The 25,527-nt window shown below is 34.9% G+C and overlaps 1 protein-coding gene across 1 annotated transcript in view; it reads left to right on the forward strand.

Moving 5' to 3' along the window:
* Positions 1-25,527, forward strand: part of ME1 (malic enzyme 1) — a 224,103-nt gene that overhangs the window by 177,304 nt on the left and 21,272 nt on the right. The window contains exons 7-9 of the mRNA XM_026454537.2: positions 5,852-5,961; positions 18,257-18,354; positions 20,090-20,203. Of these exons, the coding sequence (XP_026310322.1) occupies positions 5,852-5,961; positions 18,257-18,354; positions 20,090-20,203 (322 nt within the window). The remainder of the gene's footprint in view (positions 1-5,851; positions 5,962-18,256; positions 18,355-20,089; positions 20,204-25,527) is intronic.

Here is a 25,527-nt window from a genome sequence, read left to right on the forward strand (position 1 = left end):
CAAAAATGAGTAATTTGGAATAAGCTATCCCTAAGGTACTCATCAGAGCTAAAGTGCACTAGATCTTGAATGTTCCATATGTAGTAAATCCTATAAAACATTTTACTATATCTCAGGAAAAATTAAAGCATACTTGGTTAACCTGGTTACAGCGAATTCTTGATCATTTATAATCAAACAAAGATTCATGTTCTCACCGATATCTGTTCATATATTTCCTATAACATAAGGACCTGGTATGTTGAATGCATACAAATGCTGTTTTGCTATTAATAGTTTTGTTATAAAATTATAACACCCTTATTTTGTCAGTGCAATCTTTTCAGATGTAAATATACTATTCATTTCATTGACTTGATAACTCTGTTGGTGCTCAGTATATATAGCAGCAGGCCCTGTGGTTCAGTCCAGACCTTACCACCTATTAGCAGTATGAACTCATCCATGGCTTTTAATCTTACTGAGTTCATTTATTTATCTGTTAAATGGATAATAACGCTGCCTTCTTCACTGGGTTGCTGACAGAATTGAGATAATCCATGTAAAGTATGAAGCCTAGTGCCTGACACATAGTGCTAGATATAGTGATTAGTCACTGTAATAAGGTATTTGTCAGATTTAACAATGCCACAAGAGCAAAATCTCTGCAGTTTTTACATGTTAATTTTATGGGTGCTATTTCTGTTAACTTCTAAAACCATTTGCACCTAGTATTTTATGTGGTATTTTGATCATAAAATAGTAGGTTCTTTTCATAGTTATGTAGAATTGAATTGGCTAACTTTTCAGTGTTCCACTACTTATAATTTTATAGTGACAAAGTGGGTTCAAATTGGAACTAACTATCCCTTACGTGGCTTTCTTTTATTATATGATGCAAGATGTTTGTATCACAAAATGAATTCAGAATGCCTGTCTCTAAATCTTTAGGAGTCAAATCAGAGTTAACTACCAGGTAGAGAAAAGTCATGAAACTAAAACTGATATATAGTTTCTAAGGGATACTTCTAAAATAAACTTTTGTAAATGATAAGGTATCCTGTACACCATTTTACTACCTATGCCTATTCCCAGATTTCACTTAAGAAACATTATAAATTTATAGCCTGACCACATTGTGTCCTAAACATTGAAGGCAAACCATATTGTAGGATTTCATTTTAACCACAGAGAAATTGTAACAAGCGCAAAACCGCAGAACCAAGTAAGTAGTAGATCCGGGAATAGAATTGAGAAGGCTCTGATTCCTCCTCACATACTGAGACCACAGGGTTCTGCTCCTTCTGAACATAATGACAGCTCATCCAATGTTTCTAGACCACCGGTATATGATACATTAGGAGCAAACCATACAGCACTCTCCAAAGGCTCACAGTCTTTACTTTCTAAAGGCCTGCTTGGAAACCAGAGAAGTAGGAGGAGCCATTACAAGCACCTCATGATTATTGACTGATATTTGTGTTTGGGGTACTTAGTTGCTATGACGAAGTTTGCTTCTCTTCTAGGTTATAAAAATGTAATAATTTGTAACCATAGAAATGGTTTTACCAGTTTCTAGTAACATTTTTATAATTATTAATACAGCTAGCTAAAGTGTTTCCTTGGAGGATGAACGACATCATACATAAAAGGAGTAGAAAAAGTTTATGTTCCCTTCAAGAATTGACCCCACTATCCCATTTTACTTTTAAATTGTTGCTTCTTTTTGTCTTTAGTGATTTACAGAGCACTGAAATGGTTGTTTTAAATATTTTGTCTTGCAATATTGTTGCTGTTTGGGGAATGAATTTGCCAACCTCTTCACTGTGTCACACTAGAAGTAGACTTATTTTTATTACTATTTTATATGGATAAAAATTGCTTGTATTTCCCTACATTTTATCATTTTATTATACATAGACCTTTTAACTGGTATTATTTTTGTTCTTTCTGAAATATGCCTTTTAGAAGTTTCTTTAGTAAAAGTATTTTGATTTTTATTTATCTAAAGATGCCTTAATTTTATTTATTTATTTTTAATTTATTTTTATCATTATACTTTAAGTTCTGGGGTGCTTGTGCCAAATGTGCAGGTTTGTTACATAGGTATACATGTGCCATAGTGGTTTGCTGCACCCATCAACCCACCATCTACATTAGGTATTTCTCCTAATGTTATCCATCCCCTGGCGCCTACCCCCAAACAGGTCCTGGTGTGTGATGTTCCCCTCCCTGTGTCCATGTGTTCTCATTGTTAACTCCTATTTATGAGTGAGAACATGCTATGTTTGGTTTTCTCTTCTTGTAATAGTTTGCTGAGAATGATGGTTTCCAGCTTCATCCATGTCCTTGCAAAGGACATGAACTCATCCTTTTTATGGCTGCATAGTATTCCATGGGATATATGTGCCACATTTTCTTTATCTAGTCTATCATTGATGGGCATTTGGGTTGGTTCCAAGTCTTTGCTATTGTGAATAGTCCTGGAATAAACATACATGTGCATGTGTCTTTATAGTAGAATGGTTTATAATCCTTTGGTTATATACCCAGTAGTGGGATTGCTGGGTCAAATGGGATTTCTGATTCTAAATCCTTGAGGAATCGTCACACTGTCTTCCACAATGGTTGAACTAATTTACACTCCCACTAACAGTGTGAAAGCGTTCCTATTTCTCCACATCCTTGGCAGCATCTTGTTGTTTTCTGACTTTTTAATGATCACCATTCTAACTGACGTGAGATGGTATCTCATTGTGGTTTTGATTTGCATTTCTCTAATGACCAGTGATGATGAGCTTTCTTTTCATACGTTTGTTGGCTGTATAAACCCTACTGTTGAAGAATAGCTTTGTCTAGGATGACAGTTATTTTCTCTTAGCCCTTTGAGGATATTATTTACCTGCCTGTGGCTTCTATTGTTACTATTAAATAATTTTTTAAAATCTGTAGATTTTTAAATGGCTATAGAGTACTTATGTGCCAGTCATTGCATTGAGCACTTAACGTTTATCACTTCATTTGATCCTGCTAACAACCTTATGGTAATAGGCTGTTACTATTCTCATTTTTCTGATAGGAAATCAGAGGCACAGAACAGTTAAGGATGCACAGTATGTAAGGAGTTCTAGATTGATCCCAGGAGCTCTGACTCCAGAGCCTATGCTTGTAAACCAGTATGACAGCCAAGTAAATACTTAAAAAGAAGGATAAAAGATGATTAACAGTACTAAATATTAAAATTACTATAAAGCTGTAGGAATTAAAGCAGGGAGGTATTACTTTCTTTATAGATTAGTAAGATAATCATTACTGTTAGACTATATTACTGAGCAGTACTGATGTGGTATACCTGTGTGCCTGTGTCCTCATCTATTAGATGAGAATAATAATAGTATTTACTTCATAGAGTGGTTGTGAAGAGTAAGTGTGCATGTGTAATATCTTATAAAGGAAAACATATTTGTTGTCATCAGCAGTAGTAGAATAAAATAAGAAAGCACAGAAACAGACCCTACTATATATCAGAATATAGTATCTAATTATAGGTGATGAGGAGAAGGATGAACTGTTAAATGGTGCTGGCATAGTTGGGTGATTATACAGAAAACAGAAATTTTGGTATAGCTTGCTGTTTTTAAATCTGTGGCCTAACAGCAAAAGTATACCAGATTTAGAGGTTAACTGTTTTCTAAATCTATAATATAATTAGAAGAAATTTTTCATTAATAGTTAAATAAATATATGTAGATGAGACTGTTGTAAGCATTTCATCAAAGGAGAAACCATAAATAAAAGGATTGAAAGATCTAACCACATACAAATTTAAAATTTATTTGTGAAAACAATTAGGAACACTGTCTAAATAATTAATGGCACAGTGTACTAGATTAGAAAAACTATTTGCAACATATGTAACAGAAGGTATATTCTTATGAAATAACAAAGAAAACAACTATAGCAATAGAAAAATGAACAAACGAACATATAATCTTCCAGAAAGAATTACAAATGACGAATAGACAGATAAAGATGCTAGGCTACACTAGTAATAAAAATAAATAAATAAAAAGTTAATACCAGTTTTCACCTATGACTTTTATAGTAATTTAGAAAGATAGTCTACCCAGGATAAATATATAATTATATATAAATTAACATAATGGAAGGGAAATAACAGACTTACAGAGTTTTTTTTGTTGTTGTATCAGAAGAAAAAGAGAGAAAACTCATCTGCCTTGTGATATCAGGGGGTAGTGGTTTGAGACTGTCCTTGAATTCGAATGTTGACAAGAAGTGAGAAATGAGTGCAAGGTTTAAGATTCTCTGTTATGAGACATTTGACATCGGGGGAAGAAGCATAAGTAACTATAGCTTCGATTTTGTCATAGTCAAGGGAGGTGGTTTTAAAATTAGGTAGTCCTGAAAATGCTTGGGGACAGGAAAGGAGCAGTGGTAAAGGAGAAATTGAAGTTGTTAGTATAGAGAGGTGCAGTTGATTCAGTAAGGTCCATAGGGAGATTCGAAACAAGGAAGCAAAAATCCTTCTCACAAGTTGAGGAAGAAAATAGAAATAAAAGTACAAAATATTTTAATGTAGGGGGAAACTGAGAAGGTTAATATTATTCTCTCTAGCATTGATCTTAGTGACATAGTGACTGGTAAGAGACTTGGGAGAACAGGAGAATAAAAGAAGGTTTGTGAATGCTGCTGTGGTCTAATCATTACTATTACATGTTAAGTTGTATATGTTGAAATGTAGTCGCCATTGTGAAAGTATTAAGAGATGGGGCCTTTTGAGAAGTGATTAAGCCATGAAGCCCCGTCCTTCATGAATGTTTTATAAGTGCCGTTATAAAAGAGACTGAAGAAAGCATGTTTACCCCTTCTCCCATGCAAAGATGTAACAAAAAGGCACTATCCATGGGGAAAAGACCGTCACCAGACACGGAATCTGCTAACACCTTAATCTTGGACTTTCAGCCTCCAGAGCTGTGAACAATAAATTTTTATTGTTTATAAATTACCCGGGCTGAGGTATTTTGTGATAGCACCTGCTTTGGAGATTGTGTTGTGGACCAGTAACAGATGAAAACAAATATTTCAGGATATTACTGAGATCCTGGCTGAGATTCAATAGCATTGATTTATGTGCTATCTTAATAGAAAAGGAGATTTGGAATGATGGAGAACAAGGGGACAAGGGAGTCTAAGGAGACAGCCAATACACTGTTGCGATAACTGTCTTTGCATACAGAGATGAAGCTAGATGGGAGGAATGGAAGGGCCACAATGAAGATCTGACTGTATCTTTCACTATACCCTTACATTTACTACCATATTATAGCCAAACAGGGCTTTTAAACCATTTTTTAAAACAATTTTTTCTTTTTTATCTTTTACCTCAGTTATTTTGCTTCTATTTTTCCTCAGCTTATAAAACCCTACATCTCTACTTTTGAAATTATAACTATTCATTAAAACTCAGTTCATTGGTTGCTTTGTCTTTGATCACAGCCAGAAGTGATGTCTGTCCTCGGAACACCTATCATTCCTTGTTTATACCACTTTTATATTACTTTTTATTTACTTCAAAAATTTTTGTTTCTACTAAAAGTTAAATTCCTTAAGGAAAGGGAACATATTTTGGTCATTTTGTGTTATTTCACAGTGCCAACACAATGTCTTTTCTGTAGTAAGCATATAGTAAATATTTGTTGAACAGATATTATATTACATATTTATACTTAAGCAGCAAGATAGAACCTTTAAAAGGAAATATGTTTTCCTGTTTCTATGGGCCAATTTTAAAAGTTTATTTTTAAATAGCATTTTATTAGCCTCTTTTAATATGAATGTTTTTGTCCCATAGGTATGGCATGAATTGCCTTATTCAGTTTGAAGACTTTGCAAATGTGAATGCGTTTCGTCTCCTGAACAAGTATCGAAACCAGTATTGCACATTCAATGATGATATTCAAGGTAACATTTTCACTGCATATGGATCAATAACATGTCAGAAATTAGTTCATAATTTTAATAATGATTCAAATTCAATCAGTATATGCTGAGTACCTTTTAAATTCCAGGAAGTATGCTCACTGATGTCATGTACTATTTCTTATCTAGTTGCATATATTCGAGAAAAGTACTCTCTGAGTCTGTAATATACCATGTTATCCATTAGCTAGAAAATAAGCTCCAAGAAATCTGACAAAATCCCTGGTGATTATGGCTAAACAAAGAATGAAATGTATGAGACCATATTATTCATTGTTTAAAAATAAAACTGTATATACTTCTCTCTTCAGACTATCTTAGGCACAATTTTTATGCTTTACCCCAGTAGGAGCTGCATTTTACTATTTGTCTTTGATTGTAGATGCTTGGCTACCTGCTTTTGTCTAAGCTGCCAAATTTTTTCCTCTTTAAGTTCTAGTTTTTTAATCTTCTCCAGATCCATGCAGAGCCCACCCCCAATATACATGTCTTACTATGAGAATCTTAGGGATTCTGTTTCATTATTGGAAGGTAGGGGGAAAGCACAGGTAGATGTGCTGAGGAGAAATACCGTAAAGAGTTTTTGCAACTTGAAATAAGATTGCAAATGGCTTCCATTTCACTAATTCCAATGAATGTTTTTCAGTGTTTATCTTACTTGAATTTTCAGCAGCATTCCACATTGTTGACTCACCTTGTTTCTTGATATACTCTTTTTTGTTGGCTTCCATATACTCTTTTTCATGGCATTCTGCTGATTTCTTCTTACCTCTTTGGCTGTTTGCCTTTCCTTTTTCCTCTGCAAGTTCATCCTTTCCTGTCTACTTATTAAATGACAAAACACTTCATTTTTAAATGACCTGCTCAGTGCCAGGTCGTTTTCTTTTTGTTCTGCTATATGTTCTTAGGTATATACTCCAAGTCCAGACATTCAGTTAGCAAATTTATATTGCCAGTCCAGACTTCTTTGTATTCCAGGTCTATATACCCGTGTCTTTATTTAAAATCTCCTCTTAGGCACCTGTAATCCCAACACTTTGGGAGGCCAAGGCAGGCAGATCGCTTGAGCATAGGAGTCCGAGACCATCCTGGGCAACATGGCAAAACTCTGTCTCTACAAGAAAATATAAAAATTAGCCTGGTATGATGGTGTGTGCCTGTAGTCCCAGCTACTCAGGAGGCTGAGGTGGGAAGGATTGGATCCCTTGAGCCCAGGAGGTCGCAGCTGCAGTAAGCCATGCTCATGCCACTGCACTCCAGCCTGTGTGACAGAGCGAGGCCCCTGTCTCAAACAACAACAACAGCAGCAGCAGCAACAACAACAAAATTCCTGTTGGATGTCTCAAAGTTATCTCATACTTCTCATACTTAACCTACTCCCAAATCAAACTCTTATTTCCCCACCAAACCTGACCTTCTTCCAGTGTTCTCATTTTCAGTGAATTACTGATAGCTCCCTCTTTAGCTTTCCCACCAAATACAGTCTGTCACTAAACCTTTCTCATTTCCTGTCATCAAAATCTGTGTTTTTCATAGAGTTCTCATCACCCTAGTGTAAATTACTATCATCTAAGTAATCTATCCACATTTACTCTTGCTTCCCTTTCTTATATGTTTTCTGCATAATATCTCTACAGTTTGTCAGATGTAGATCTAAGTGCTGAGGTTTTTGTGGTGAACAGAGATAGTTTTCTTTTTGCTATAGAAATCTGATCTTGTTATTTCTTCCTCAAAATAATTTGATGGATTTTCATTGTACTTAGGATGATGGATTTTCATTGTACTTAGGATAAAGATGAAAATCCTGAATGTGGTCAAAATGCGTGGACTGACCCCTGTTTCTCTCTTCAGCCATTCTAGCCACACATCCCTTCTCAGTTCCTGAAATGAGCCAGATTTCCTCCTATTTAAGGGTCTAGCCAAATGTTGATCTCTCTTTCTAGAATACCCTTTCTTCCCCTTTTCAAATCTCATCTCAATTATGACATTCGTCAGTAAACCCTTCTGAATTTCTGGGTCTGGGTCAATTCCACCTCATAGGCTGCCATAGCAGTAATTATTTTTCTTTTTTCCTTATCATAGTAGCATTTTTATATATTTATGCAAATTTTTTTGAGACAGAGTCTTGCTTTATTGCCCAGGCTGGAGTGCAGCGGTGCATTCTTGGCTCACTGCAACCTCTGCTCCTGGGTTCCAGTGATTCTCTTGCCTCAGCTTCCTGAGTAACTGGGATTACAGGTGCATGCCACTGTGCCCAGCTAATTTTTATATTTTTAGTAGAGATGGGATTTTGCCACATTGGCCAGGCTGGTCTTGAATGCCTGAACTCAAGTGATCTGCCCGCCTTAGCCTCTCAAAGTGGTGGGATTACAGGCATAAGCCACCATGCCTGACCTATTTATGCAATTAAAAAAAAATTAGTATCTCCATCCCAACTAAATTTTAAGCTCTGTGAAGGCAGGGAACGTGGCTATTTTGCTCATCACTGTATCATTAACTTGTCATTAACACAGCCCCAAGCCCACAGAAAGTATTTAATACTAGTGGAACGAATCAATGTAATATGTCTAAAGCAGGAGTTGGCAAACTACAGCCTGTGAGCCAAATCTAGCCCACTGCCTGTTTTTGTGAAGTTTATTGCAACATAGCCATGCCCACTTGTTTATATATTGTTTACAGTGGCTTTCATGCTGTAATAGCAGAATTAAGCCTGGGATAGACACTGAATGGCACACAAGCCCTAAAATATTTACTCTCTTGCCTTCTATGAAAAGAGTTTGCCAACTTTTGATCTAAAGAATTAAACATGAAGGAGTTGGTGAGAGTTGAACTAAGGAGTTGGTAGGTTGGCTCAGATAGGTTTGCATTTGGAAAGATTACACTGTCTTCAGTCTAGAGAACAGGATTGAATTGGAGAACAGGACTGAATTTGAAGGCTATTGCTGAAATCCATGATGATGACGTCTTGCTCTAAGAAAGTGCTAGTGAAGTTAGAAATAGACAGATAATTAGTTGTTGATAGTGAAGATGAAGAAGGATCCAAGGATGGAGCCTAGGCTTTTGCCTTGAAGAACTAGAAGAATGGCAGGGCAGAAACTGAAATGGATAAAGTGGGAGACACTCTTACATGTAGATGTTAAGAGCATGGACTATAAAGTCATACTGATTTGCTTTGCCCTTTACTAGCTATAGACTTTGACCAATCTACATAACTTCTCTGTGTTTAATTTCTTACCTGTGGCAGAAAGTTACATAACAGCTTCTAATTTTTTCTTTGAAACAATAGATCAGAAGTTTGACGAAAACAAAAAATATATGTAACGGTCTCCAATTTTTCTTTGAAATAACAGGATTGGAAGTTTGAGGAAAATTAAAGAAAAAAACAGATCTGAAAGAACTGTTGTAGAGAACTAGAGAGCCAACGGATTATGAAACATAAAAGGATTCAGTCAGCAGACACTGCAGATTTAATTGAAATTAATATCATAAATGTATCATGATGCTGGCTGAGCAACTTGAGTTCAACAGTTCAGGAAGAGGCAAGGCCACAGTGAACAGCTGGATTCATCTATGTTAGATATTTTATTGTATTTGTGCAAAGAAAGGACAAAGGGATAAGAGCTAAGGTTAAAGTGATGACCATGACAATAAGCTGGATAGAGAAGGAAGTGAAGATAAAAGACAGTTAGATGGGGAAAAGGCTTTGACATTCCAGTAGGGTTGAAGCATGGGTATAATAAGGATGATTGAATAAGAGACCTGGGAAGATAGGAGACTGTAGACCACGAGTAAAGTATTCTAATGTAATACTTTCAAGGATTGGTTCTGAGTGATGGCAAGCACCAAGATGAAATTTAGAAGGAAGTCGGCCCAAGTGGAATAAAGGTGAATGCTACTGGAAATGAGATGATCAAAGAAAATTTAAATGTAAAATGGGGAGGATAATGTTTCTCTCATGGAGTTTACATTGTGGACAAAATAATTATTTGTAGAAATACCCTATAAACTGAAAGGTACTTTATAAATAATAATTTTTAGGCCAGGCACAGTGGCTCACACCTGTAATCTCAGCACTTTGGGAGGCCAAGGCGGGCGGATCACGAAGTCAGGAGTTCAAGACCAGCCTGGCCAATATGGTGAAGCCCTGTCTCTACTAAAAATACAAAAATTAGCAGGGCATGGTGGTGCATACCTGTAGTCCCAGCTACTAGGGAGGCTGAAGTGGAAGAATCACTTGAACCTGGGAGGCAGAGGTTTCAGTGAGCCAAGATTGTGCTATAGCCTGGGCAACAGAGTGAGACTCCATCTCAAAAAAAAAGAAAAAGAAAAAAGAAAAAATATGTACATAAAATAATTTTTTAAATTCACTGTGCTTAAGTATTTAGTATTGCAGCTATATACATTTAACGACTTTAAAAATCCTGAGTCGTTAGTCCTTTTGAGATACATGAAAGTAATTGGTCAAATCTTTCTTTTCCCCAAATTCTTTGTGATGTTAATTACATTGTTCCTTCAGTGCCAACTTTCATGACAAAACCTGCTGAAGTTATATGAACTGTATTTTATTCTTTTTTTATTAAATTTCTTTTTGAGTATTCATAAAAGTGAATATTTATAGGATTTCAGAAATGGAATAATCTGGAAATTTCCAGGTGTTAAGAATTGTGAGCTATAGGAAGACAGCCTGATTTTAATGTTATTTGCATTAGTCTATTTTCACACTGCTACGGAGAATTTTCCTGAGACTGGGTAATTTATATAAAGGAAAGATGTTTAATTGACTCACACTTTCTTATGGCTGGGGAGGCCTCAGGAAACTTACAATCATGGTAGAAGGCAAAGGGGAAGCAAGGACCTTCTTCACAAGGCAACATGAGAGAAGGAGGAACTTCCAACCACTTATAAAACCATTAGGTCTCCTGAGAAGTCACTCACTATCACAAGAACAGTATGGGTGAAACCGCACCCATGATCCAATCACCTCCCTCCTTTGACACATGGGGACTACAGGTCCCTCCCTCAACATGTGGAGATTACAACTCAAGATGAGATTTGGGTAGGGACGCAGAGCCAAACCATATCAGTATTGCATACTAACTTGAAGATACCATGTATAATAATGATAAAGTGCCTTTGGTACTACAAATACATGCTTTGTAGACCAGTGTTTTTAAGTCACTTGTCAATTCATTTTGCAGTGTTCTCTAAAACAGCCACCAGTAAACTGTTGAACAAAACTATAGAATTCCTTTAATATTGTATATCTTCTGATTTTGTGGGTCTCATGTAAATGTCCATACAAAGTTAAAGACCAGTATTAAATAATTTTGAATCATCATGCAGAGTTAATAGGAAACAGAGTTCAGTTTAAGAAAACGAATGCTAAATTCAAATTATCAAACAAAACAAGCAATTAGGGTCAGGATTTCTATCCATCAAGGCCAGGAATTTAGAGGTCAGGCTCTGGGGTACATCAGAATTAAAGTCTGGAGCACAGGATATCAGAAGCAGGAGCCAAGCCTAGGTCAAGAGCCGTGCATGAAGGAGCCCTGAGGCTCCGTAGCAGAGTATTTCCCCCAAGCAGTTCACCACAGTAGAGGCATTAAATAACTAGTTTTTCACTATGACTAATTTGGCCTAAAATATAATCTGCACATATATAGTCTATTTATTTCCATATAGGAATTTTAAACTGTTACTGCCTTAGGAAACAAAGAGATAGGTTTGAGAAAAATATGTCTAATTTGTGACCAGAGAAAACTTTTGACAAGTTATTAGGGTTCTGACTAGAAATGACCAAACCATTTTGTGCACATCATATAAAATTGTGCTTTTATGACACATTTTCTCCGTATGGTTCTTTTTTACCTTTTTAACCTTATATTCTTACCATTATGCCCACGGATGTAATACTTTCCTCTCTGCAGGCACAGAAATTGCATTCCAGTGCCAACAAAAATAATTATGTAACCATTACAGCCTTACCATGTAAATAAATGTGTTTACACTGGACCCTCGGTGGACTCTTCTCTCTCTCTCTTTTTTTTTTTTTTTAACAGATGTGTTATTTAAAGATATGATTTATGAAAAGTATTTGATGAAAATTACATATACTTAGAATTCTACTAAGTTAGTTATCTAAAATAACCTTAAATAATATAGATTTTGGTTCAAAATGTATTTTAGACATGAATGCATTGTCATTATAAATTGCTTTAAACTGGAAAAAATGCACAAATTGAATCTACTAAGAAATTGGCCATGTAATTATATAATCTGAAGACAATCAGAATTCAGCAAATTCAGAATGAAAAAAATAAGGTTTCAAACTCTAGTCATTTAAAGTAAGTTAAATAAGAAATTTTTCTTTTCATAATAACCTCTGGAATGGCTACTCTGTAACATGATACTCTAAATATTGCACATAGAAATTTTTGCCATAATAAACTAGTTTGACTATTAGGATTTTTTAAAAATACATTTAATATATTAGGCTACATTGTTGTAAATATAGTGAAATCTTATACTGAGTGCTTTGATAATTGAAAAGATCAAAATCACAAAAGAATGCCATGGCCAGTAAACATATTTTTGGAGTTTAGCCTTACTATTAAGTTTTAAAAATTTTATTAAACAGCAAGTGAGAAACTGATTTTCTGTAACTTCAACCTCTTTCTCTCTATTGCCTTCTTCCCCTTAGTCTATGACCATAGACCATATTTAAATTGCTTTAAGTCTTAAAATTATTGCCTCAATTCTACTTTCTTCCCTCCAGCAACCCGTGTCCTTCTTCCCTTAAAAACTTAAAAATAAGATACTTGCTTCAACTTTGTTTCCCTCTCACCCCATATCCATCCTCATCCCATTCTTCCTTTTCTTATCTAAACTTCTCCAAGGAGTACTCCACACCTGCTATCCCTGTTCTTCACCTTTTATTTCTTCCTCAGAATACTGCCATACATCCTCAGCCCTAACATGCATGCCACTAAAAACAGCTCTCTGATAGGTCACAAGTGATGTGATTGCAAGACCTAATAGCAATTTTTCATTTCCTTTCTTGATTGACCTTTGTTCTTTGTCACTACTTTTCTCTGTTTTCAGGTAACTATATGCTCTCTTACTTTCTCTTACCTCTTTGACCATTTTTTTTCTGTCATCTTCCCCATATCACATTTTTCTGCCCTCTATTCCTTAAACGTCCATGTTCATTTAGGTTCTCTCCTTTAGCCACTCACTCTGAATAATGTTATCATTCCTCATGACCTCAATACAACTACGTTTTAAAATTCTAAATATTTATCTGTGGCGCGGATTATATGTAACTATTTCTTGATATTGCCACCAGAGTAACACATAACAGGAAGCACAAGCTTTGTGCAAAAGCTCAAAATTGAACCTCCTAAATCGTTTACATACCCCCAGCCTCAAATCTCTCAAACCCATCACCCGCCACTAGTCTCTGAATTTAAAATCTTTCAACACCATCTGCTACCTATAATATAATTATATATAGCCATATATACCTATAGGTGTTATTAGTATATAGTAGAAGGCCCTACATGATCTGACCCCAAAACTTCTCTAGCCTCATATAACTTTGCATTCTAATAATTTGTGTTTGCTTCAGCAACACTGCACTACTCACAGTTTCACATGTGTTTTATGTTCTCTCTCCTTTTATGGTTTGGAAGGCTGGTTATACAGATGGAGCTTGTATTCTGAATCTTTACTGTAAGGTGACTTGGTTGGGGCATTTCCTTAGGTAATCTTCCTTTTCAGTCTCTTTGGATTCTTTCTCTTACACTGAGATTCCACAGAAAAGATTTTTCCAATCTCTCTCCTGATACTACCTTTCTGCCAGTGTTCTTTGAGTTAAGTAGGAGAAGACTAGAGGGTCTCTGTATTGAGTATGTAAACTTTCAATTAATCTTGTTTCCAATATGGCGTCCTTGTCCCCAATTATGCCTGGTGTCTTATATTCCAGTGACCCTTTCCAGAAAATGAGCCTCAAGTTTTCTTTCAAACTTCCAGAGTGTGGGGAAGTTGGCTATCTTCTAGAAGGAGAGGGAAGCAGATCTGGGTTTTAACAGATATGTATGTGTATGTGTGTGTGTGTGTGTGTATATATATATATATATTTTTTTTTTTTTTTAATTTTGAGACAGTATCTTTTTCTGTTGCCCAGGCTGGAGTGCAGCAGTGGAGTCATAGCTCACTGCAGCCTCAAACTCCTAGGTTCAAGTGATCCTACTGCCTCAGCCTCCCAGGTAGCTAGGAATTCAGGCATGCACCGTCACACCCAGCTAATTTTTTAAAAAGGTTTTTTGGTGGTAGAGATGGGTCTATGTTGCCCAGGCTGATCTCAAACTCCTGGATTCAAGCAATCCTCCTGCCTTGGCCTCCCTAAGTCGTGAGGTTATAGGACATAAACCTCTGCATCCCAGCCTTCTTAGCAGATTTTTGACCAGCTTCCTATTTTCACCCTCTCCTTTAAACCACTTCCAGAGGCACTTGGTGCCGCTTATACCTGGGTTTTTGAGAGTTTTGCTGGATCAGTCTGGTCACTTATTCCCCACTGCTGGCCAACAATTCAGCTTTCTCCAGTCTGCTAAGTCATTTGCCTTCTGCTCATTTAGAAGCCTGTCAGCTTCTAAAATGTTGTTGCTACCCTTTTCTCTTAGTCTTTTTAATTTTTTTTCTTTTCAAAAAAGCAGTTTTCTATTGTTTTAGTAGAGTTTGTTGGGGAAAGGAATACTAATTGTGTGTTCAATCTTCCATTTTTCACAGGGAGTCATCCCTGCCTCCATGTCTTTGTATATGCTTTTCCTACTCATTGTATCCTCCTGTCTGAGGTTCTGAAACTCTTACATTAATCTTTCAATACTGTGTTCAGGGAGTATGCACTCTCAATGCTTTGACCTTTGCTTAGATAAATTCACCCCTCTCTGTGCTACTTCTAGTTCTCATATTATACCCAATCTATTTAGTAGCACATGAGGATTATAATTATTTGATTACATATTGATTTTCCTTACTAAATATATATGTAATTTTTTTTTTTTTTTTTTTTTGAGATGGAGTCTCGCTCTGTTGCCCAGGCTGGAGTGCAGTGGTGCAATCTGGGCTCACTGCAAGCTCCGCCTCCCGGGTTCACACCATTCTCCTGCCTCAGCCTCCCATGTAACTGGGACTACAGGCGCCTGCCACCACGCCCGGCTAATTTTTTTTTTTGTATTTTTAGTAGAGACGGGGTTTCACCGTGTTAGCCAGGATGGTCTCGATCTCCTGACCTTGTGATCCGCCCGTCTCGGCCTCCCAAAGTGCTGGGATTACAGACGTGAGCCACCGCGCCCAGCCTTATATATGTAATTTTAACCGGATTTCACAAATTATTTCATTAGTAGAGGCTATTCTTTGATAAAATGTGAGACTTTTATTTAACAACCATATGTTGTTATGTTTATGTTTATGTTAAAGTCATAAGTTTCTAAAATGTTAAGAAAGATTCGATCTGTTTAGTATCTTGCTAACAGTGTTAAGTCCTCTTTAAAACTGATAGTACAGGTGGGGCTTGGTGGCTCATGCCTGTAATCCCAGCACTTTGGGAGGCTGAGGTGGGAAGATCACCTGAGGTCAGGGGTGTGAGACCAGCCTGGCCAACATGGCAAAATGCTGTCTCTACTAAAAATACAAAAGTTAGCCAGGCATGTTGGTGGGCACCTGTAATCCTAGCTACTCGGGAGGCTGAGGCAGAAGAATTGCTTGAACCTAGGAGGGGAGGCTGCAATGAGCCAAGATCGTGCCACTGCACTCCAGCATGGGCGACAGAGCAAGAGATGCCGGCTCAAAATAAAAATAAATAAATAAATAAAACTGATAGTACAAAGATAAACCTAAGCGCACATTCTGTCTGATTTATAAAAAGCTAGTTTTAAATCCTAAAGTAAAAGTTATTATGGAATAATTTATTTACAGTTTTATTAAATTTCAATTTTCTATATGTATTCCCTTCTCTGCAATGAAATTTAAATCAAGGTAGTACCAGGCCATGTACAAGAATCATGTTCAAGTTAAATTTTTGATAGCGCTAAAAATATCTTTCTGATTTTATTAATTCTATAAATGGAAGATTAGTGTTTACATTATTTTCTCAGGAAATATGAAATACATCTTTAGGCCGGGCGCAGTGACTCATGCCTGTAATCCCAGCACTTTGGGAGGCCGAGGCAGGCAGATCACGAGGTCAGGAGATCGAGACCATCCTGGCTAACATGGTGAAACCCCATCTCTACTAAAAATACAAAAAATTAGCCGGGCATGGTGGCAGGCACCTGTAGTCCCAGCTACTTGGGAGGCTGAGACAGGAGAATGGCATGAACTTGGGAGGTGGAGCTTGCAGTGAGCCGAGATAGTGCCACTGCACTCCAGTCTGGACGACAGAGCAAGACCCAGTCTCAAAAAAAAAAAAAAAAAATTGAAATATATCTTTAAATATAATATGGTTAAATATAATATGTGAACTTAATACATTTTGAGTTTTGAGTGATCTAGCACAACCATATGAAAATAAGGCACCAAATAGGATATTTTAGATTATTTTGTGTCTGACTGTAAATGTCCAATTCTATGTAAATAAAAATAATAATACAAATACAGTGACTGCTGATGATGCTTCAACTTTGATGCTTCAACTGGTTAAATCTTAAAGAAACCCTTAAAATCATAGAATCTCACAGTTGGAAGAGAGCTTAGAGTTCCTTAGATCCAAACTTCTGGCCAGTTTACTTCAAAAGAACCCAAGACAGAGATAGCTTAAGCTACTATTTCTGAATAACTTCTTATTTAGTAAGTGGATATCTATACCTCTCTTTCTAATTTAAATTCTCTTTCATCTGTTTTATTACTCTAGTGAATATATCTTGCATAGGGAAAATATCCTAATCATGTCATGATATATTCTCTACATACACTAGCCACATTTTTGCATAGATTTTCACCTTAAATAATGTATAGAAGAGTGACTTTTTCATAATATGTGACTTAGCACAGTTCATAATTATTGCAGTAGTGACTCTAAATTGCATGCATTTTATTTTTGTAGTACACATTGTGATCCTAAATAAAAGACACATATGGGATAAACAGGCCTTTAATTATTATTTAGTGTGTTCTTATTTAAGACTACCTAATTATGCAAGAAAGAAAGATTGAATAGAACAGATTTACTGATAGTGAATGTTGAATATCTTTGATACTTGACATCCGTAATGCTTCATCGTTGTGTCACTCATCAAACCTAGTCTAATCTTTGTTTTAACCATAATGTTAAATAAGGGTATTTAATGTTTAGCCAGGCTTTACTACCCAGCTGAGTGATGCAGGAAACATTATAAGTAGAACATTACCTTAGAGGAGTAAAGTATAGATACAGCTGGAAAGTGCCGCAAGAAGCTGCTGCTTTATTTCAGGCATAAGCCATAAAGAAGTTGATCTGTGTAATTACACTCAAAGCAAGAGAACTGCTCTGTGATCTGTGAATGCTTATATGGTAAAGTAATATAATTGGAACTGGTGAAGTTTTTATGCCTATGAGACATGATGAGGAAAATACAATTTTTATCTTAAAGAAATGTTGCATTAGTTTTGTCTAGCACCTTTGGGATCCACAGTGATTGCCATAGGTAAAAAGTCTATTAAATAATGCAATATAATTAGATCTTAATTGCTATTAACATTAAATTCCACATGTATCAAAAATATCATGAGTACCAATACCATCATCAGCAATAATTTACTATGTGCCTTCTGTGTGTGAAGGGGATAAATAGATTTCAAAACCTCAAGAGTAATTACATGGAAGAATCTAATAGCACGTATTACTCTTTTATATCATAAAGTAAAACTACTTTACATATGAGGAAACTATCTATTTGATGTATACAATAATTTCTCTAAATTCTTTCAGCTAGTCAGTGGGTTGTTGAACTGGAATCTGAGGAATCCAGATCCCATCCTTTCATTGATTATGTCACTAAGATAAGTCACAGAACCTTCTTTTAGGGAAGTTTTCAAGAATAGTAGTAAGCTGCTATCTTAAAATATTGATGTCAGTAGCCTGAGAATTTTACCTCATATGCAAGCATGGGATAAGACAAACACAGGTTTCTCTTCTGTACCAGTTAACCTGTTTTATGATTATTTCAAGATGTGAATAAAAGCTTGGAAATTGGCAGAATCTGTTTGAAGATTACTCAAGGATATTTATAACTTGTTTCAGGAACAGCATCTGTTGCAGTTGCAGGTCTCCTTGCAGCTCTTCGAATAACCAAGAACAAACTGTCTGATCAAACAATACTATTCCAAGGAGCTGGAGAGGTATTTGCCTTGTATAATACTTATATTCTCCTAAACTAACATATAATTAATGTTAATTGCTCAGTAACTCAAGATTTGAGGTATTCTTTCAAACTTTTAGTATATTATGACTGTAGGCTTTATGGAAGATTCCCAAATTAAATACTGAGACATATTAATCATTCATATGATAATTTAGTACAGAAGTATTGAGATATTTTTCACAGTTTTAAATTTGTAGTATTATCAGATGTTGTCATCGGTATTTGTTATGCATATCTAAGGTGCCATACAGGAAAAGTTTCCAGTGTATGTGTATATATACAAGCCTTTAAGTATTTAAGCTGGTTTATCTGATACTGGCTTTTAGAATACTCCAGTGTTACAAATACAAGTTTTTAAAATTTGACTCACAATTCAGTATGTACTATGTAACTACATATGTGTTTTAAGAAAAAATATTTTGAATTAGGGATTTATAGTACATTATTACTGTTCACATGCAAAAATCCCAAAATATTTTAAATTGTTGGAAAGAGACTGCAGCAAGACCAAATTATGCTTTGTTATTATTTGCTTAACTTAATAATCTGAAAGAAGAAAACTAGACTCCTGTAATAATAATTCACCCCCAAAATAGAAATTAAAATGTTAGTTGAGTTTGAGTTTCTTAAGGGAAAACTGCCAAAATCTCTTTAGAATTATAGAATGTAAGTAATAGAGAAATATTTTGTGGCTATATATATATATATATATATATATATATATATATATATATATTTCAAGAAACTTTAAATTTTCAAATTGAATATGATTATGAACAAAACAATATATTACACTGGTAGATATTTGTTTATGTTGTGTTGGTTTTCATTTTGCTTGTTTTTAGAAAAAACAAAATATGTGAAGTTAGAACTCAAATGCCAAGATACAAATATGTGAACGTATTCAGAATGAAATCACAAATTCACTTTCACATTGAAATAAAAATCAAGACTAAATGACAGCTCATTAACATTTGAGTTCTCTATTTTGTGGATTATTACATGCTGTATTTAACTTTAGTAAATGTCTTTGAATTTTCAAAGGGTTTGATGAATGGCATAAACCAGTTCTTGATACTCAACTAGGCAGAAGAATTCATGGTTGGATGATTCACAACTAGTACTTGTTTGTCCCTGAAAAGATATTGGAAATTTCACAGATAATTATAAAATTTACCAAATACCAAGGAAGTTGATTCCTTTAATCTTTCAGTAAATTTCACAGCACTTTTGGTATCCAAATTAGAAGAGTAAGTAGATGCTTGGAAACACAGATTTTTTTTTTTTTTTTTTTTTTGGTCAGTTTCATTCTGTTGCCTAATTGGTCAAGTTCCCATCCAAATGACCAGGCTTCTTTCTTCAAATTCAATTAGAGGAGCTTGAACCTAACAATAAACAATACAGTTCAATGAGCAAAGTTGACCAGTTCATTATTTTAAATTCAGTATTTTTTCTTGGAGCAAATCTTGGTTGTATTAACAGGATTAAATACACTGACAATCAAGGATATCACCAGTTTATCTGTGGCCAAATAGCAAGCCACATAATAGTGGTTCTGTTGTAGTAAAAAGGGTAAATAATTGCTATTTGGCTTAACCTAAATGTGACAAAAATATTTCGTTCCCACCAACAAAGACAAAATGGGGTGAAATGTAACCCTTAATAAGATATCATGTAGAACAACTTTAAAATTTTTTCTTTTCATCACTGAGGCTGCCCTAGGGATTGCACACCTGATTGTGATGGCCATGGAAAAAGAAGGTTTACCAAAAGAGAAAGCCATCAAAAAGATATGGCTGGTTGATTCAAAAGGATTAATAGTTAAGGTAAGAATTTGTCATTTTTAACCAGAATAAAAGTCAATATGCCATTCTGGATGACCATCTCAAAGACTACTCTGTTTCTACAACCTCTCTTTACACTGTGTTAAAAGAGTAACCATTAAATACAAATGATCATGTCATACAGTAATACTGATACTTTTCTGAATAAAGAGGAAAACTATGGCTTAGGAACAGATTCCATCTGCAATGTGAATCAGCTCCTTACACCCCTTTGAATTGACAGTCCATTTGAATTAGTTTCTCTCTCTCTCTCTCTCTCTTTCTCTCTCGAGATAGGGTCTCATTCTATCACTCAGGCTGGAGTGCAATGATGCCATCATTGTCACTGTAGCCTTGACCTCCTGGGCTCAAGTGATCCCTACCCCCACCTCAGCCTACTGAGCAGTTGGGACCACAGGCTGCCGTATCTGGCTATTAAAAAAAAAAAAAAAATTGTAGAGACAAGCTCTCACTATGTTTCCCAAGCTGGTCTCAAACTCCTGAGCCCAAGTGATCCTCCTGCCTCAGCCTCCCAAAGTGCTGGGATTTACTGGCATGAACCATTGCACATGGCCAGTTTAGTTTTAAATTTAGCAATTTGATAATGATACAGATGAAACACCTAGATATATCACTTTTTATTGAGAGTTGGTGATCAAATTGTACGTTAGCTAGAAAGAAATGAGGAAAAAATGAAACAGCTACTCTTTACCTGCTACTTTTCTCAACCAAATTCTTAAGGGTTTGAATGGGGATTCCTGAGAGAAAACTTTGATAAATAGCTTGTTTGAATGTTATCTTACCTGAGCTTGAGTTTCTCCATCTTTAATAGAGATAATAGTACCTACTTCATAGTATTATTGTGAGAACTAAATAAAATTAGGTTTGTGGCCATATTGCTATATAGTTATAAGGCATTACTAATACTTGTGCCACCTGTGCATATCAATCATTCTTTAAACTGCTAGAAAAAAGTACATATAAATCCCCTTCCTATGTGAAGATGAATGACTAGGAATAACTAATGATAAGCAGTGTCTTCTGGAATTTAGTATAGAAATAAATGTGAATGTGTACATACAGACTTTCTGGAAAGCTGTTTTATGTGTATTCAGAGCCTTTAAAAGTTTATATTTTTGAGCCACTAGTTTCCATTCAGAGAATCTATCCCATGGAGATAGAGATGTATACAGTGTTTTATGTATGAGGATGTTATTGCAGCATTATTTACAATAATGATATGGTTTATCACACATTAATTATAATAGTGATATGTTATACTTACCTAAATAAAGGATGATTGTCAAATGAATTGTGAAATAGCCGCATTAATATATTGTATAGACTTCAAATTGTTTTCAAAGAGCAATAAATGACATGGTAAAGGATTCACAATATAATGTTAGGTGAAAAAAACAAATACCATAGTATGTATTACTTTTTATTTAAAATATAGTTATATATAAAGTCATAGAAAGAAATATATCAAATTCATATTACCTTAAAACATTATTTCTAATGTCTTCTTATATATTTTGAATTCTTAGTAATCTATTCCTTTAAAGGTAGAAAAATACTTGTTTTTAAAATTCAGTATACATAGATATATTTTTCTTTAAATGAAGAAAAAACATATGCATAACTTTTTGTAGTAAATATGTATATATAAAGATGGAGACCTTCAGTATGGATTTCTTGGCTGAAAAATTGCTATTGCTTTGAAGCATCAGCATAACTATAAAAATTTGTACACTGTCATTACGTGACAGATTGTGGGCATGAAATAAGAACGTTTACTGAATAAAATCACCTATGGATTGGGTGTTGTTCTAGACTCTGGGGATTCAATAAAGCCCTTGATCTCAGGAAGCTCATAGTCTAGAGAGAAAAACTCAATCCATGAGTTACAGAACTAGAACCATATGAAAGTGTTATAAAAAATATGTTCATGGTGTCAGGGTGCACAGGAGATGATGCTCCCAAATGCACTAAGGAAAAAGATGGGAATACTGAGGAAGATATCAAGATAAGGTGTCTTTTAAGCTAAGTTGGAAAGGAAGAGTTAGGAGTTTATCTAGGGTCTCCATAGATATCTTGAATTTCCTATATACAAAACTGAAACAAAAGAAGTATGATGACAAGTTCACTGAGAGATCTTGATAGAAGCTAAAGGTGATGTCTTTCGTCTCTTTGTATCTTCAAAGTTCTATACAATGTGTAGTACATACCTGACAACAAATATTTTGTTAATAAATAAGTTAATAAGTGGCTTTACAGACAGGAGAACTAGCATGTACAAAATAAAATATTTTGGTATAAGGGACATTTACAGATTAGATTAGAAAGGAAGCAGATGACAAGAGATGAAGGACTTTCTGAACCCCGAAGATGAGCAATTGAAGAAACCTGTGCAGGGGATGTTTGCCTCTCCTTGACTCTGATGGCATTGTGGAGGATGGATTGCAATGAGGGGAAACTGAGAAAAATAACTAGTTACAAAGCTGTTGCAGTAATCCAGATAGAAATTAATTGGGGCGTGACCATGGAGGTGAGTGAAAGAAACTTAATTCAGTAGGTATTTAGGAAATAGAAGTGACATACTTAGTAACTGATGAAATATGAAAGGAGGAGTAGGGTAGAGTGGAGGAAGGAGGAGTAGGGTAGAGTGGAGGAAGGAGTCTAGGTGGACTTGTTAGGGGTCTAGTAAGGAATAAAGAACAGACCAATTTAAGTGAAGTAACAGGATCAGTTTCACACATAGTAAGTTTAAGGTGCCTGTGGAGACCTCAGACAGAGATGTCCCATTGGCAGTTGGAGATAAGGGACTGATACAGAGGAGAAGGGTCTGGGTTGGAGATAGGGATCTGGGGTCATCATCATGTGAATAGTAGGAATAGTAGGAGCTGTGGAGAAAGCTACACAAATTGTTGTCCTTAGGGATATAAAATATTCAAGAGTCCAAAAAGTGGAAGTCTATGTGGTTTTATTTGATTGTCTCTGATGACATTTTTACCTGAAATCTGTGTAAAAATATATATATTTTAGCATCCCAAATAATTTTAACACACATTTACTGAGCTGAGATTCCAGAGTCCATGGATATAATACTTGAAATAACTGTGAAGTTGTTGGCTAGACCTAGTCAGTCACTCTTACTTCATGTCTTTTACTTGCCAAAATAAAGAAGTTCATATATTCTGCTTGCCAAGATAAAGTTACATTTTAAAAGGTTGTTATATATTTAATAGCTTGTACACTATTTAATATAAAAGACACATATTAAGTTTCAATCACTTTTTCTTTCATGCTTTTAAACAGTCAAAATCCTTATATTGACTTTTGTTGCAGAAATGTCTTAGAATAACCAGTAAATTCGTGTAATCCTGTTTTCAAATTTACATGATTCTTTTGTGTTTTTTGTCCTTCATTCTTTTACATCTCCTGAGAACCAATAATAATCATTTTATTAATTTTATTAACTTGTTTATTATTTTATTAACTTGTTTATTCATTTTATTAACTTTTAGTAATTTTACTAACTTGTAATTGTTTATAAAATGTAAAAATACCATAAAGTTTTAAATAAAAACTTTTCTTGGTGAAACTCCACTTTTTAAAAACACCACCCCAAAAACTAAAACATGAACTGTGAAGTCAGCTCATCTTTGAAGTTATATCATCATCACACTAGATAATTATTATTCCAGCGTATTTTCTCTTTCAACTTTCAGCATCACAGCCATAGCATTTTCCATCATTTACCCCATATCCATATGTGCAGTGGAAAGAGTTAATGCTATAGAATACCAATATTGTAAATAATTCATCCATATCACTAAGGTTAATTGAAGTCAATTACTTGGTTATGGATCATACTCAAATATCTTTTTACGTTAGTATATAGTACTAAATATAAGATACCTTAGTTTTTGTAGTGGGAAATAATTTATATAGTAATTGTGTCAACTAATATTAATACATTTTAATGTAAAATTAATACTTAGTTTTAGAAAGCCTTCCAAAATAAAAATTAAAGTAAGAATAAAGACAGTGAAAAGAAGATGAAAAGGGAATGTTGCTAAGAATTTGCATTTTGCAGTGATGATTTGGAGCATTTTCAGGGAGGCTAAGAAGCCACAAAGCAAACTAGGTTTAATGTTTGTCTTAAATAAATATTTTCACTCTCACTAATAAACCAAATTAATGCTAAGACAGAACATCAAAATAAAAAGTAGGATATTAACAGACCTTATGAAGGATAGATTTCATCTAACCCAGAATGAAGCCGTAAACTGGCTTGAATTTTGTTTTTATTTTTATTTTATTTTATTTTGTTTTGTTTTAAATAATTTTGCTCTACTGTCTTTTTCTGATTTATAGTTAAATGGTTAGCTCTTGTAGAAAGCGATGGTCAATAAAAGTATATTGTATGTTATAAAGGTAGTTTTGACAATATAGTTATTTCATTCCTGAGAGTATAATCTATAGGTTGAGGGCTTGAAACTACAGACTATGTAGTTTAATAACTACATACATAATACACTGTGGTTTAATAAAAAAGTCTAACTCCAAAGAGACTATGTAAGCTGGTAAAAAGTTTCTGGCTTGATTATTTTCTCCCACTTTTTCATTTCATATAGAGTATGATCAATGCATGTAGATATTAAAAAGAACAGAGGCCAAAGATTATATGCATGAGTCTTAGAAAATTATGAACATTGATTTTTAACATATAAAATTAAATACTGATGGAGTTCACCACCTACTATCTTAAATTAAAAACACTCCATGTGCCTTACTATACTTTTGTCACATAATTTATCTTTGCTTAATCTGTCCTGAGATGATGACGCACAGCTCTGGACTCTTAGCAAGTGCACATACCTGATTTACAACAATTGCAGTGAAATGCTACTGACTATGTGCTGAGAAAACCCTGTCTACAGATCCAAAGAGGGGCCAGGTTCAACTCTGGCAAACTAATGATATGACAGCAAAAATAGGCCAGTAAATTGGGGGTAGGTAGTCCAACTGGGGCTTGTGGAAGAGTTTTTCTAGTCCCTGTATGTAGGAAGGAATAAATATTTATCACTGGTAATCCAGAATTAGTTTACTTATACCTATCCTGGGCTGTGGAATGATAGCCCAAAATCTTGGCAACCTCTGCCCCTGTTCTCCTCCCTATGCCCACTACAAACATATGTGCTTTTGAAAAGGTGGTAATTCAATCTGGTTATATCTTCTACGATATAGTAAGAATAATCATAATATAAAGGGATAGGGGAGATTAAAGTAATAATATCACAAATAAAGTTTCAGCTATCCAT

The sequence above is a fragment of the Piliocolobus tephrosceles genome, chromosome 5 (genome assembly GCF_002776525.5).
Source record: "Piliocolobus tephrosceles isolate RC106 chromosome 5, ASM277652v3, whole genome shotgun sequence".
Classification (NCBI taxonomy): domain Eukaryota; kingdom Metazoa; phylum Chordata; class Mammalia; order Primates; family Cercopithecidae; genus Piliocolobus; species Piliocolobus tephrosceles.